A 16,427-nucleotide genomic window follows, 5' to 3' on the forward strand; every position below is an offset into this window, starting at 1 on the left:
TGGTTTGGATTTGCTTGCCAATGAACATAGACACATTCTTTGAAAAGGCAAACTTGAATAGAAGGTCTTTATTCTTCCTCCATCTTGGCTGGGTTTAAGTAGAGGGAAAATAATTTCTCGATGCAGTAAAAATTCTTGTAGCGAGCTAGAAAGATTTACTCTGATGAACTCAAGTCAGGAAATCTTGCAACCGTCACAAAGGGCAAAAATTGAGAATTTCACCCAAGGTCTCTTGTGTAAAATGTCATCCATATCAATTTGTCGTCCTTGCAGGACTTACCCCTCAATTAAGATTTGCATATTCATTTACATATACTTCGTCATGAACAAGTGTGTAACGAAGTACTTGTTCATGTGTAGGTTTTTATTTTCTCGCAATATTCTTCAAAGCCTGTTTCTCTCTTTCTTATCAAGAGTCTCTCATCTGCCCGCCATGTGAGGCATATCTAATTTCTGCAAAAGGGTTGTTGTTTATCAGGTTGTTGGATCTAAAATAATTTGCTAGTTTCTTTCAGTATTTCTAGCTTGAGTATGCTTTGCTCATTACACTGTTTTTAGCATTTCCTGAGCTATTTGATCTTTAAATTAGTGATGGGTAATTTTACTTACTGTAACAGTCATTGCTTGGGGAGTATTTATTGGGCACCCTACAAAGATTTCTGTATGTGATGAAATATAAGGTTTCTGTTTAATGTGAGAAACTTGGTGAACGGTGATGATATCAGTCAGTGATTTTTGTCAATGTATTTTTCTGCAGCTTACTACACTGATATTCCTAAGATCATATATGCATCCAGGACCCATTCCCAGCTTACCCAGGTCATAGGTGAGCTCAAGAACACTTTATACAGGTAAATAAAACTGCTGCATGTGACTCCGTTGTCATTGCTAAGATTGGATCCGAGGTATAAGCTGAGCATGTACTGAGTGGGGGGAAATAAGTTGGTGTTCAAGCATGCAAAGCAGCTAGGAGCATGAACAAGAATTCTGTGCTTTATCAAAGACATTTTTGACATGCATGAGAATGAAGGCCTGAGAAGCAGGATTGCACTGATTAAGGAGTGGCAACTTTGAGGAATAGAGATGGATTATTTTTGGGTGGGTTGGCAAGATCCGCGACAGATAGTATTTTCTTGTTAAATATCTTTATTTGTACTAATCTCATGAATGTTACCGTTGCACAGAAATCCCTGCTTCTCGACTGAATGCACAAAATTTCTGAAATAAATTTCATTGTTGCTTTATTTTTTTAATGATTTTATTTGCAGTGGCAAAGATTGTTCCAGATTTTTCCCAGAGTTGTAGGGAATAAGTCTTTATTTGCACCTTTTATTCTTGGTCATTCAAAATGTAATGATTGGAAAGCTAAAGCATAATGAGTGTGGCGAGTGACATTGTTGATTGGTGTGACTTATCTGCAGTAAACACCATATCGCAGTTCCATGATTGTTGTGAAAGGACAGAATCTGTGAATTTGTGGTTGACAGTACTTGCTACTCGATTGTGTTTCTCTGGCTATCATGTATATCGCTACAGTTTTATTTCTTCTTTAAAATAGGCCGAAGGTTTGTGTTCTGGGCTCCCGGGAGCAGATGTGTATCCACCCTGAAGTAATGAAGCAGGAGAGTAACCATGCGAAGGTATGTCTGTCAGTCCTCAGGATTCCAGATCTGGTCTTGAAGGAATTATGGAGCAGTCAGCCTCAGCAGGATCAGACTTGGGTGCTTTTGGAAAACAGTTTATGAGAGCATGCAGTTCAGCATGCAGTTCTCAACCATCACAAGGGACAATGCATGCTATTACAGAGAGCAAATATCAAATTATTGTGCCTGTGATTGGAAGATGTGACTTTAGATATTCTCCAAAGGTGGAGCTTGATGTGCTTGTTCTGGTATTGTAGACCTTCCCGAGGAGTAAACATGTTGAGGTAGACATTTCATGCGTCAGTTGGAGTATGTTCATCATTATTAAACCGTGGTTTAAAGAAGGCATCATCAACAATGAAAACACTTGTGGGCCTACAATGATTAAGGGAACACATAGTATATTGGTATAGGACTTGACAGGCACATGTAGTTCTTCAACATGAGATTGTTAAAATTCAAAATTCCCGAATATCACTGTCTTTGCACAGGCACGCAGAAGCATTTTGAGTCAAGGTTGTTTTTGCTACAGACTCGCATTTCTTTGTTGGGAGAACAAAATTCTGTCCAACCCACATTTTATCAATACAACAAAAGCCAGACACAACTGACTCCTTCAAATGGAGAATCAGTGACAAAGTACTTCTAACATTTTTATCATTCAAATCGCTGTAATACAGAAAAAATGCTCAAGAGCAGAGAGACAGTGAACTTGTCGGGGAGGACCCCTGGCACCGTTGACTGAGATGATGATGATGCACATGAGTGCAGATACTGATAAGGGAGAGAGTGGCAATGACCATGTGATTTTAAACGGGAAACCATCTTTACTATAGGAGATCAGACACGTCAAGTTGGGACATTAGAACATGCTATCAAGAAGCAGGGCCACCTGGAAGTGACTTGGGGAGGGGGAGCGTTAGAGTGTGTGTGTGGGGGGGCTGTTTCATGTTACAATGGGATTTTGTGGTTCGGCGGTATTGAGCTGACTAACCTATTAGTCACTGCATGGATTTTGCTTTGTTGTGATGCAAAACCCAAAAAGAGTCAATGGATAGATAACTGTTGAAACCCAGAGCTACTCTAGGAACCCACCTACCTTCAGTCCCTCCCTCCTCCAAAGAACAAGCATTAACAAGTGACCTGACAACATTGAAGTCCCCTCCCACTCTCATAATGACTAAACACAAGAGAAAACCTCTAAATGTAACACCAAGCTTTGAATCACTTTTCACATTTCACTCCTAATTGAAATGTTTTGGCTGCTCAAAATGCGTATTTGAAACCACCATATTCCACTTTCATGTAAACTAGGTAACAGAGGGGAGGCCTGAATATTCAAGCAATTCATCTCCCTTTCTTTGTCAAGCGCGCTTTCTTCCTTGTCCTCTTTTCGGGACTCGGAAAAGGAAAGAGAAGGAAGCAGTAGTCTCCATATACGACAATATTTAAAGTCGCCAAACGTAGAGTCTTGCCTCTCATGCCCACCATTTTATACAATCATGGCTGTGCCTCTTCCCCTTCCCAGAGAGATTGAAAGCCATGCTTGTCTACTGACAGTCTTTGGTGTAGACGTAATTGTGCAATGGATTTATGATGTTCTCCATTTTGGCCTGTTATCTCTGATGTAACACCAAGAACTCTAATCACAGCACCCCTTTGTAAATCGTCCAGCAGTGGTTTTTTGCCTCCTTCAGTCCTCGGAGACACCCCGCCCACTTGGAACCCTGGGAACTCATGTAGGCTGTGTTTATGGTGAAGGTGGGGGGACCAACGTTTCGCTCTCTCAACCTCTGGCTCCACCAACAAGAGGCGTCCTTCCCAAGAGCCTCATAGGTTCGCTCTCCGTGATATTTTTCAGCTGAACAACACAAATCAAAGGCAACATTTTCGTATTGCTAATAGACTCTTATTGGGAGCTCTGCATTTCTTCACAATTGCGCTGCTCAAGAGAAGGAACCGTTATCAGGAGCTATAAGAAAATGTGGCCAACTTGGACTGCTGGTTAGCTCGCCTCGTATAACATTTTTAAAAGAGAGAAGTTTGGAGCAAGGATCTTTGAGAAAAGGCTGCTCTCCTGTCAATTTATGTATTTTACAAAATGTTTTATCCTTTTGTTTTTTACCTCATTTGGGATCCTTTTTCTATCCCAAGCACTCTGTGGCACTAGTGCATTTTCTTTTCTTAATGTTGTCATTAGTCTTCTCCCTCCTCTGCTTTCTTAGTCACCAATTTACCTTTTCATGACAAGTGCTTCTTCTGTATTCTTGTATGCCAGATGGTCACGCTAAAGGAGATTGTTCGATTGGTCAGAAAATGAAGTTTGGTGTGCGGGGACTTTAGAAGATGGCCAACAAGCAGGCGTGCTACGCCCATTGGGACGAAAAGGCTTCAGCCCCTCCTGCCCGCCCCCCTCCCCCAATCGTGTGTCTCAACCCGTGCTGCTGTAGCTCGAGCTGCAGTGGGCTCGGCTGGGCAGTGTCTGGAGCCTTAACTCGGGCACGCCCAAGTTTTTCACAGGTCTTTAAAGACCATTTGCATATTTCCATACTTTGTAAACTGGTTACTGAGGCTACGTTCCCCCTAGGCCCCCACTCTGCCTAATACTTACATTTGAATTTTACCTTTACTGCCCTAGTGTTAGAAAGCATTTCATGAAAAGAAATATAAAGTAGGGTTGCCAAAAGAAAAATACCAGCCATTTGTTGTTTAAAGAGCCTGCAAAGGCCTCTTCTTGACACTAAATAGGGTTATAAATAAAATTATATGTATTCATTTGTAAAGTGACTTTTCTGTCTTTGTTCCCTTTAATTATCAGTCATGGCTCATTCAGGCAGCCCTATAACAATTAAAAATGCTTTCTATTTATATTTGCTGTTCCAAGTATACACAGATAAGTGCTGAAAATAGGCTTTTGGTGACTTCTAATTTTTGTTATGTCTAGGAAATCAATATAATGAGCTGGCAACCCTAATCACAAGACTGGAAGTTTGTTGCAGGATGAGCACAATATTTATTTCTCCCACCCTCGATCCCTGAACAGGGCCGGACTGGGAACGCAAACCGGCCTTGGCAATTGAGTCGGACCGGTCGCAGAGGAGGGGGGTTTGGGCTGGGGAGGTCAGGGGGGCAGAGATGCACGTGGAAAACACTGCAGCTGCTTGGTACAGGGGCCAATATTGCAAAACCAGCCCCCACCCTTCTGCCTACCGAGAAAACAACTAGTCCCCGCTACGGCCAGTCCGGCCCGGTCTCTGAATAATTGCATAATAGAAATAGTTGAACTTCTATCTGAGAACCTACGCCAGCCCTCAATAACATGCTGAGTTACTTCAAGTGTCTGGGAATGCACCCTGCATTCAGGCAACTCTCGTCCTTCACTTTCACACTCATCCTACGCTCACACCATTCACTTTGCACTCAAAATGACCACACAGCACTTATGCCACTCGCCATGAACTCACACTGTTCTCCCTCCACTTACCCTGTGGTCACATGATCACACTGCTCACCCTGCACTGACAGTGATCACCCTGCACTGACAATACACTGTTCAACCTGTACTTCAACCTGCAGTCACATGAGCACAATACTCACCCTGCACTCATGGGACACTTCATTCACCTGTCCCCCTCACTTTGCAATCTCACTCAAACAAGCCCAACACTAACCATGCGTTCATTTGTCCCACTCTGCACTTACATCTGCCCCCAAATTCATATAGTCACCTCACTCACCCTGCAGTCACTCCTCTCACCCTACTCTCACAGTGTTGCATCGGTCACCGTGTACTCACATGGGCACTGCTGTCACCCACACAGCGCATAGGGTTAATGTGCCTGCTACAAAGAAGGTGTACCATGCAGATCACAGAACTAAGTGTGAGTAAACTACAAGTAGCCCTATGAAAAAAAATGAAATGTTTGTCAGAAAGGGGCTATAGAGAGATAAGGTGCATTGTTGGCGAGTGGTAGTGAAGGGATTTATGGGGGAGGGGCGGCAAAAAAGACTTTTGCACCGTGCGTGAACAGTGCTAGGGCCAGCCCTGGCTGGCAGTCTTGGTCCCCCGAAGTTCGGGCCTAGTTACGCCTCTGCCAACAAGTCATTGTAAAGAAAAGCTAAAAAAACCAAGGTTTATATCCTGTAACATCCTTATCGATGCTGAGCTAAAACATGGCAAGCAGTACCCCAGAATAACTAGCCTTGAAGCAGCATCGAAACCAGCCGAAAGGTGCTACCACAGCACTTCTGAACCAAGTTTGAGGGTGTGGATGTAATCCCCCCTACTTTCGTTTCAATCTGTCAAGGCAGCAGGGTTCCCTACACCGACTAGAAAACAGGGGGGCTCGCACCCCTAGCAAGAAATGAGTACAGATCCGCTTCAGCAAGTCTTGGAACCTCCGGGACCTGGAGCAGGCCGACGCCTTGGGAGCAGACTTGTGGAGCTGCAAACAGGTGATCTTGGGTGGTGAGATGACATGGACTGGGCCTCTGGGCCGTGGACTGATCCTGTGGCCCTTGCGCTGGGATGTAGCACTACAGGTCTTTGAGGGTCGGGCTGCGAGTGGGGTCACAGCTTGCCCCAGAGATGTGGTGAAAGCAGGAACTGGTAATGCCTGCGAACAGCAGTGCTTAATCTGTTCCAGTCTTTTCTGGTGCTGAGCACTGGCACTGAATAGTCAACACTTGCTCTTATGGCAGTCAGCTTCTTGGGGCGCTGTTTGTTACTTTTGAAATGAACACAATAGCAGTTATTTAATTAGCATTTAAAATGGCAAGTACTTGCTGCCTGAACCATTCCTGTAGCTTTTAGTGGTCTGGAATAGTCTGTATTGTCACACTTTTAGGCGTGAGATGGTTAGTTGTTGTGCTGGTACAGTCATTAGCAGCGCTGGCAGAGGCAATGGGAAATGCAAGCTGCTTTAGCTTCCTGTCGAGGGCTGTGGCACTTCGATTTTTACACATTAAGCACGGGTGAACATCCCCTTCATTAGGTGGTTGGGTGGGCCTTGATGGCCAGCGCTGTGGAGCCTGGGGGCTTTTTACTGAGACCCTCACCAATAGAACAGGACATCATTCTTCAATTGAGGGAGAGCCCTAGTAATTGTCTGTGACATGCAACAGTAAGAATCACTGTTCTTTGCCGGTAGGGTCAACTGCTCCTCTGGAAGCAGTGCCTCCCTGCAAGCTATATACTTGGACAGTGTCCATGCTCTGGGCCCAAGTCTAGAAATAAGGTGTGCAGCCTACAACCTCTATTTGGGACAAAGTAAAATATTAAAAATAACTGAATCTACGTGAATTTGCTACAAATTAATAACTGAAGCCTGCAATTTTTGACAGTGACTGACAAAGAACTACACCAGTACATCTCCTAGTGCTGCCCTGATACACTACATAACAAGACTTTTGGTACCCTGGCTCACATGTTCAGATGATTTTCGCCATTGTAGAGATTGCTCCGTCTACTCTTGTCTTCGCCCTGGGATAGCTGACCTCCATAATCCACAATTAATTGATTGTTCCTTGTTGTTACCTGGATGCATCAGAGCTATTGTGACTGACTAATACTGACAAAGACTTACTTGATCCAAATTGATAGACATGGGTTAAGATAAAGTGGCCAAACCTGTGGAGTGTAATTCTATGACCCGATATACAACTTCTCAAACAATGTCTCAAAGAAGCACACAGAAAACAAGCAACCTTTTGCCCCTTTGACCGAATATTCAAAGTGATGAGTCCATGTTGACAGAGTTATAACTCAAGGGAGGCTTAAGAAAACATGTATGCAGTGACAGTTAAAGTTAGTCTATTGCGCTTGGATTAAAGAAAATGGTGTAGGGGGTCCAAACTTCTGAAGACCATGCCAAATGTTGAGACTTGAAGTTGGTATATCAAGGGAAAGAATTTACAAGTGTCTTGCAGTAGCCAGGGACCTGTATGATAGAGCAGATGCGAAAGGATGCTCCAGGCGAAATAATAACTTGAGTTTTTTTAGTCTTCCCCAAGTGATTTGAAGAAACAGGAACTAAATAATTTTTTGAACAATATATCTTACAACTCTCAACCAAATCAGTAGAACGAGTGCCAGAGGCTTGGTCTCCAGACCCTCTCCATGAGTCCCTCAGAGATCACTCACAGCCAGATTCCTCAATTAAAAAAGGCAGAGAATGTATCCTACAAGCAGCTCGACATACTAATGCCTCAATAGGAAAACCACAAAATTGCTGAATCTTTTTAATGTACGTAAAAGTGCAAGCACCGAGGAGAACATTTAATGAGGTGTAGCAAAAACTGAAGTAATTAAACTTGGATAGGCTTTCCTTTGATCTGTCTTCTCTACTCTATCCTTGGTCTTTCAAAGGATCTCCCAGTTCTTGGGTGCCCTACACTCAAAATAGTCGCTCCTACTTGCCACAGTTTTTTTACTCTGCTCTCTACATTTTAGGCCCTGCACACCCTGGCGAGTTTTCTTGCAGGGGTATCACAACCGCTAATGGCACATCAAATGTCTAGTCTGCTGGTCCTTTCCTTTTTAATATACTGAGGTCTGATACTCTAGCTAATGAAACCATTTATGTGTTGTGTTATATGAGTATCCTAGTGCTTGGGCAGGAGTGTTGGTGTGTGGCCCCCCAAGTTACTTTTATGAAGAGCCAGGTTGTCAGCTTCTTGCGGAACTCAAGAAGTGAGGAGGAGGCTCTTATGTGTTGAGGAAGGTTGTTCCATGTCTTGGGTGCGAAGTAGTTTTGCTTTTGCAGATGCGGGTAATGTGTGCGAGTGAGGCATAGCTTAGAAGTCTGGTGGGATGGTGAAAATGTATATGGCTGTTCGGATATTCTGGTCCTGTGTTAGAGGGCTTTGTATGTGAGAAGTTTGAACTGGCTGTGCTTGTGAATGGAGAGCCTGTGAAGCTTCCTGAGGTGCAGTTTGATGGGGGTGCGGTGTGAGAGGTCGAGTATGAGTCTTGCAGTGGTGTTCTGGATGGTCTGGAGTCTGTAGGAGTTCTTTGGAGATTCCGGCATAGATAGTTTTGCCCTAGTCCAGTCTGCTGGTTTTGCCGTAGTCCAGTCTGCTGGTTATGAGTGCTTGTGTGACTGTCTGTGTGGTGTTCTGAGGCAACCATTTGAAGATCTTTCAAAGCATGTAAAGGATGTGTAAGCAGAAGGTGCAAACTGCTTTAACATGAGCAGTCATGTTGAGCTTGTTGTCTAGGATGATCCCTTGATTTCTGGCCTGGTCTGATGGTCTGGGTGTTGGTCCTAGCTCTGACGCCTCCAGGTGGAGTTCCATGGGGAGGTCTTGTTAAGTTGAACTTAATACCATAATCACCTTATTTATATGTTACTTAATGTTGAACTTATAAGATGTGACAGCCATATACAAATTAGTAAATACTACATTTGAACTAATGAGTAGCTCTGTGTGTGTGTTCTATAACAGGTCTATAAAGTAATTCATTAAACTTTGTTTCTACAAATGATCGTTATTAAGTACTAAACAATTGGTTTACCCGACAGAACCATCTGTAGACTTTATTATCAATACCCAGGTTCTGAGGGACACAGGGTTACCCCATTGAATTTAAGAGTTGAGCTTTAGGCAGTTGGTTCACATCCAGTCTGCAACCAATGTCATGCAGTTGGTGAAGTTGATTCTGGTGGTGGTTGTCTTGTCCGTCAGAGAGAGGACGAATTGGGTGGCATCGGCATAAGAGGTGACGGTGATGTCTTGTTATTGGATGATGTTGGCGAGCGGTCTCATGTATATGTTGAAAAGAGGGGCTAAGGGATGATCCCAGTGGGACTCCGGATATCAGTTTCTTGGTCTCTAATGTGAAGGGTGGCCACTTGGCCCTTTGGGTTCTTCCCCCCAAGTAAGGAAGAGATCCATTTGAGAGTGGATCCTTGTATGCTAATTTCGTGGAGTCTTATGATGAGGGTTTTATGAAAGGGCAGAGAGAAATCAAGCAGGATGAGGGCCCTGTTTCTCCTCAGTCCAAGAAGATTAAAATGTTGTTGGTGACCGCGATGAGTGCTTCTTCGATGCTGTCGTTCTTTCTGAGGCCTTAAAGAGTGTTGTGTAGAAGATGGTGAAGTTCCAGGTGGGTTGTGAGTTGGTTGTTAATGGCCTTCTCAATCACTGGCTGAATAGGGGAGCAGGGAGATGGATCGGAAGTTACTTCAGATCAGCTGTGGACTAATTGAAGAGGGTGTTGATTTCTGTATGTTTCCATTCATCTGGGAAAGTGACGGAGCTGATTGAATTTCATTATGTGGGTCTGGGTGGTGCTGACTGGTGATGTTCTCAGGTTGTAGATGTGGTGGGGGCATGGGTCTGTTGGGGCCTCTGAGTGGATGGTCCACATGATTGCTGTTGTCTGGTGAGGGTTGTCCATTCAGTCTTGGTTGGTGTTGGGTAGGTTAGTAATGAGTTCTCTGGGGTTGGGTTAGTGTGCGAAGTTGATGTAGATGTTTGTGATTTTGCTGTGGAAGGAGTTGAATAGGTTGTCGCAGAGCTGTTGGGAGGCAGCGATTTTGTTGACAGTGGCTGATGGCAAGGTGAAATCATTAACGATCGAGAAGATATCCTTGCAGCTTTCTTTAATGTGGTCCACTAGTGCTTTTTTCTTGGTGTCTCTTATTTGCTGGTGATATTATCTGAGTGCAGCCTTGTAGGTAGTTCTATTGGTGGTGTCCTGACTGGCTCTCCCTTTCCTTTCTAGCTGTTTAAATTGTCATTTGGTGTCTCGGAGGTCTTCTATGTACCAACTGGCCTACTTGTTTGATGATCTACTATCTTTGATGGCTGTGAGGGAGTCCGCGCAATTCCTGATCTAGTTGTTGAAGAAGTTGATGTCCTTGTTCACATTGCCTGTGGGATACGTTAACCTGTGCTAAAGGCGCTGAACCAGTCTGCTTTTGCCCAAGCTGCGACTTGGAATGCTGACCATGGTAGGCGCGTTGACTTGAGCTGTGTTGATTTAGAAGTGAATGATGGAGTGGTCAGTCCATGTGAGCGGTGTTGTGGAGTTGTATTTGATGTTGTCGCTTGCGGTGAAGATGGGGTCCAGTGTGTGTTGGGTCTCAGACAAGCTTGGTGAGTCTGATGTTCCTCAAGCTGTCGGAGTGCTGTGCTACAGTGGCCGTTTCGGTCTTCCAGGTGAAAGGTGATGTCACAGAGGAGAATGTAGGCTCTGGAGTCTACGGTGAGCCGATGGACAAATTGAGTGATGAGGTTGGTAAAGTTGCCTCGTGGTTCGGGTGGTCAGGAGGCAAGTGTTCCATGAATGGGATGCTGTTCTCTGTGAATGTTGTGCATTTAATGGATTCCTTGTAGATGATGGCGAGTCTTCCTCCTGGCTTGTGAAGGCGGCCCTGTTAAGCAATCTTGTAGCCTGGGATTGCTGTGGTGATGTCGGGAGCCGATGAGGGTTTGAGCCAGGTCTCTGTGATGGAGATGATGTTGAGAGTGTCGCTGCACAACACGTTCCATGTTTCGGTTGTCTGTTTGCTGAATGATCATGTGTTAAGAAGCATGCATACGAGTGGGTGTTGATGTGCAGGTTTGCTGAGGCGTATGGTGTAGCTGTAGGCATTGTTTATGGTTGTGTGGCTTGTGTGTTGGTAGTGTAGAGGGCGTTGTTAGTATTTGCCTGGGGGTGTGGGTGGTTGCTGTTGGAGAACTGGGACTGGATGCAGGTGAAAACTCCTACTGTGGTGTGAGGCACAGTGCAGCAGCATTGTGGGAACGGCATCCGGAGTCTAGCAGCCTAATGAGTGCTACATAGTATCGCTGGGCGATGATCGGACCAGGATTCCTGGCATTGGGTGCCGTCCAGGCATGGCCAGGCACAGACAGGCTTGCCTTTGGTGCACTGTTGGCGCACCCGCTGCTTGTCTTTGGTGCAGCTGCCATAAAGTACGTCCTGGCGGAGCGGAGTGCAAGGTGTTCTGATGTCATTTCCTGTGCTGATGGGTGATGGGAAATTAATTCCCCTTGCTTGTTTTCTACTTTTGGTTTAAAATTCCTTTATTAAGGTTTCCACATAGAACAAAAGAATACTAGCATATTAAGAGACACATTCTGTTGTCCCTTGCCTCGGGAAAGCCATAAGAGCTTGCTAGAAAACACCAAAACTACCCCCCACCCCGGGACCCTCCCCACTTCCACCCTGCCCTTCCCCACCCCCTCCCTTAAGCATATCTACCCCGCCTTCTTCGTGTTCTGAGAGTCCACTTGCACCGGTTCAGCAAGGCGCAACAGTCTCAGGTATCTGGGTCAAGTAATCTCCTTAAATTCAGTAGACAGTAGCACTAGAAAGGGACCCCACATGTCCGGAAATGTCGCTCCCTTACCGGCCAATGAGATGGATATCCGTTCCATGCCCAGGATGTACCACATGCGATGCAACCAGCCTGTGTTCGTTTTCTTCTTTTAAAGAAGGTTATGGTGGGAAACACTATGTAGGGGGAGACTGCTGGCACTGTATGAAAAAATCCTATGTGTACTTTCTCTTGCCATCCATTTGTGTAGCCCATATCCTGTACACACTGAAGAAAGGCTAGTTATTGTCATTGCTGATGATTGAAACTAACACTCAACACCTTGTACTTTACCATCCAGACTCCCCACTCGGGGATGGATGCGCCTGCACTTCTCCATGCTATGTTGGTGCATTCGTTTTTGATGAATGAAAGGTAGTACTTGTTACATGATAGTATTCACCCTCCAAAGAGCTGATAATGTACAACAAATTTGATGATACACTTGTTCTTCAGTTGAGTTTAGAGCTTGTGGTAGGGTTACTGCCTTTATTGTGACCAGTGCTGTGTTACCTACAATGTGGCAGATAAAGGAAGCTTTCATTCAAGACCACTCTTGTTGGGTACATTAACTCTTCCTTTCACATTGCTGTTACTTTCAGAGAATGTCCCTCACATTGAATGTGTGCACATTCCTCCATAGAGCTAAGATTGCGTTGGTGGCATTCCCTTGCCTTGTTTCTTTCAGAGAGGTATGCAATGAGGCATAGTTTCCAATCTGCATGCCTTTTGCTAGCTTATCTTGACAATGTAATACACAATTTTGCCAGTAGAATCCTTTTTACCTAGATATGGGCACGTGATACTTCCTTTCTCCTCCCTCCTCATTTTTCTCATGGAGTGGCATCTTCACAGTTAAGAGCTTGAGAAACCAGGAACTATGAGTAAAGAAATAGCTCACTTTATGACAACTCTGCTGTTACTAATACATACTCCTGTTTCCAGCACCCTCCCTCGTACAACTAGACTTAAATCAATATTATCACAGTGTAAGGCTTATTTTGTAAAGCAGAGAATGATAGGTGTGCACGCCTGCATTGTGCCGGGGAGCTTGGCTTTTTATCTACAGAGTCAGAAGCTGTGTATGAGCTTAGTTAATATCTGACATACTGCTACTTGAAAAGCAGTTTTCAGTCCCTCCACATGATGGCAGGTATCCAACTGTTTGGGAATGGAAGGAGAAAGAGGTCTATCATTTTTCATCATAGGTACCTTCATTAAATTCGTAGACCAGGTGCCTGCCTCCCTGATACAACAAGGAGAGAAAATATATTGTAATGGCAATTAAGATTCGTCCACTACCTTGTCTGTTAATAAGGAGTGAGGGTTTCCACCACTCGAGTTCTGGTACTCTGGGGCTGGCTGCTGCCTTAGAGTGACTCTCATATTCCTCTATGATGAGGCTGCTGCATAGATAGTGTCTATAACATTATTTATTTGAAATGCAGAGTTTAAAAGGGCTTGTCAGTCCAGTTCTTTGTATAAGTTTGTTTTTAACTCTACTTGGAGTTATAAAAAAAGATAACCTTGCCTTTACATACGCAATGTCTAACATGTATCTGGAACACGATCGGTCTCTTTAAAAAAGTGTTCTGTGATCCATCACACAGGTGGAGATATTCAGGTTTTAAAAAATGTATTACAGAGGCCCATAATTGAAAACTGTTTACTGGTAATCCAGATCTCATGGCGGACTCAAACCCTACCCTTTCAGACACTTCCAGAGTGCATAGCAAATGTTTATACGTTAGCCAGCGTGTGGAGTCATGTAGGTCTATAATTATGTGTATTTGTTAGTGAAACAGCTCATTTAATTGTCACCAGTCCTCTTTATATTTAAACTTTTATTCCTTTTCAGGTTCACATGTGCCGTGCTAAAGTGTCAACTCGTACATGTCATTTCTATAATAACGTGGAAGGTGAGGCTAGTGCATAATTTCCTGTTTTCACTGGGCTTTGCAGCGCTACCCGCCATACTGCGCTATTATTCGAATCTCTTGTTTTTGCCAAGATTAAAGTCATAGGCTAAAGTAGCTGGCGGATAAGCATGATAGGTTGGAAGCCCTAAACTGGACATGCAGAGGTTAATGAATGAGGTGCATTGATGTACATTGGAACCAAGATTTGCAGTAGAGAAGGGGGTGTCTAGAGATCATGGCTTAGGTGCATTCATTAGAATTTCTTGGTTTTGTAAATAGCAGAAGGTGCTGAGTCTGGTACTGATGAGCAGCCTTTGGCAGAGAAATAACAGTGCTGTTACTGTTTCCATCCTTTGTAGAAAAGAGTACAGAGAAAGATCTGGTCAACAACATCCTGGACATTGAGGACCTGGTTAAAAGTGGATCTAAGCATAGGTAAGGACGGAACTCCCTCTTGTCCCCACCAGCATCATTCCGGACTTCCTAGGAACATTGGCTCTCCCCAATGACCTCATTTCTTTATTTTTGTAATGGTACCTTGTGTAGATGGGACGATGTTAACCATTGTAGCCTTTGGGACGAGTGCATGGTGGTTTCTCGCTTTATCCATCCAAGCAGATGGAGCACTTCTCTGTAGCCTCCCTGATGCTCTGTAAGGCCTTCCAGGGTCTCGCTTTGAGCTTTTCCCTATCTCTGCTTGAAGCTTCCTCGTCTTGTCTTGAATGCTCACCCTGCCTCTCCTTGAAGGTCCCCCTGCCTTTACTTAAGTGCTATCTTTGGCTCTCCTTGATGGCCCAGTACGTTTCTTCTTGAAGCAGCTCCTTATCTGTCCTTGAATCGTCTTCTTGAAGTCTCTCTGGCTGTCTATAACTTTCCTTAATTCGTTTTGGAAAGGCCAGGGTTGATATTGTTTTGTTTCGCTCTTGGAACTCAAATGCTTGTTATTCTCCGATATTGCACGTTGGCTTGTCAGCGGTAGGACTGTACCTAAATCTTAGCTGCTAAAGTAAGTAATGTAACCAAGACCAACCCTATGTGCCCAGCCCACTAGGACCTGGGTATATCTATAATATGGAACCAGTGGTCCTGTGGGACTCTTCCTCTAGGGCAGGGTACTGTTGTCTATGAGTCAGCAGTACCCCAAGTTCATCAACCATTTAAGGACTGTAATTAATACAGTATGCAAGCCTTCTTTCTGGACCATTCATCATTTATATGCGTTTAGTATGCACTTTTGACACAATGCGACAAGTCTCTGTTTTGTCCCTACATGATGATTAACATGTGTATACTAAACAAATATAAATAATGAATGGTTCAGAAAGAAGGTTAGCATATTGTTAGTTGCCATAGAATGGATGGATTAACTCATGATACCGCTGATTGATGGACAACGGTTCCCTGCCATAGAATGGATGGATTAACTCATGATACCGCTGATTGATGGACAACGGTTCCCTGCCATAGAATGGATGGATTGACTCATGATACCGCTGATTGATGGACAACGGTTCCCTGCCATAGAATGGATGGATTAACTCATGATACCGCTGATTGATGGACAACGGTTCCCTGCCATAGAATGGATGGATTAACTCATGATACCGCTGATTGATGGACAACGGTTCCCTGCCATAGAATGGATGGATTAACTCATGATACCGCTGATTGATGGACAACGGTTCCCTGCCATAGAGACAGAGTCCCGGTGGACCTTTGTTTTCATATATACTAAACCTTTGCTACAGCACTTAGTGCATATTAAATCTATTCCTTTTTACACACAGGGCCTGCCCCTATTACCTCTCACGAGCACTGAGGCAGCAGGCAGATATCATCTTCATGCCATACAATTACCTGCTGGACCCCAAGGTAATATTTCTTATCTACAACTTTTTGTGGTGATAATCGGGTAATGGTTGTTTTTAATCATCTCTTATTATTGTGTTTTAAACCTATAATGGGTGCTTTTTTATGTCTTACTGGCTTACAGGGTTTCTTGCTGAGCCCAACAACAATGTTGTCTTCTGCATTGTTGGTCCATCTGTGCCATGTCTCTTCCTTCTTACACGTTTCAGCTATGTGCTAATGTGAAATGTTTGCATTCTGCAGAATTGTAAAATTATAAGCTGTGCGCGCTATACACATCTCCTGTGTTATTTAGGGTGCAGGGGAGGATTATTTATGAAATAATGTTGCTGTATTAGTCAGTGCATTTCGAAAGATTAAATCTTCTGGCTTGGCGAGTCTTACCGTTACACCCCTGAAATTATTAAAATTAAATAAATAATGTACAATGTGTTACTCTGGAGATCGGGGGAAAGTTCAAAAAGTGCCTCATGAAGTAAGCACAGAACCCAGGGTCTCATTCACAGTTATGCGCATATGGTACATCTGCCAAAAATTTGTGGATGGTACATCCACCATATTAAGAGTGTGTTGATGTCAATGGCAGTACTTTAAATACGTTGGGCAGGAAAACAGATACTTCTTGGCAGTTATACTGCTCTAAACCGTAAATAAGGCTATCCGAATAA

General features: G+C 43.9%; 1 protein-coding gene across 1 annotated transcript in view; it reads left to right on the forward strand.

Annotated features, from left to right (window-relative positions):
• Nucleotides 1–750: 750 nt before the first annotated feature.
• Nucleotides 751–16,427, forward strand: part of RTEL1 (regulator of telomere elongation helicase 1) — a 236,175-nt gene continuing 220,498 nt past the window's right edge. Inside the window, exons 1-5 of the mRNA XM_086932747.1 lie at nucleotides 751–851; nucleotides 1,559–1,640; nucleotides 13,830–13,890; nucleotides 14,250–14,325; nucleotides 15,678–15,762. Of these exons, the coding sequence (XP_086788873.1) occupies nucleotides 1,593–1,640; nucleotides 13,830–13,890; nucleotides 14,250–14,325; nucleotides 15,678–15,762 (270 nt within the window). The 5' untranslated portion in view covers nucleotides 751–851; nucleotides 1,559–1,592. The remainder of the gene's footprint in view (nucleotides 852–1,558; nucleotides 1,641–13,829; nucleotides 13,891–14,249; nucleotides 14,326–15,677; nucleotides 15,763–16,427) is intronic.

Source organism: Lissotriton vulgaris, chromosome 7 (assembly GCF_964263255.1).
Source record: "Lissotriton vulgaris chromosome 7, aLisVul1.2, whole genome shotgun sequence".
NCBI lineage: Eukaryota > Metazoa > Chordata > Amphibia > Caudata > Salamandridae > Lissotriton > Lissotriton vulgaris.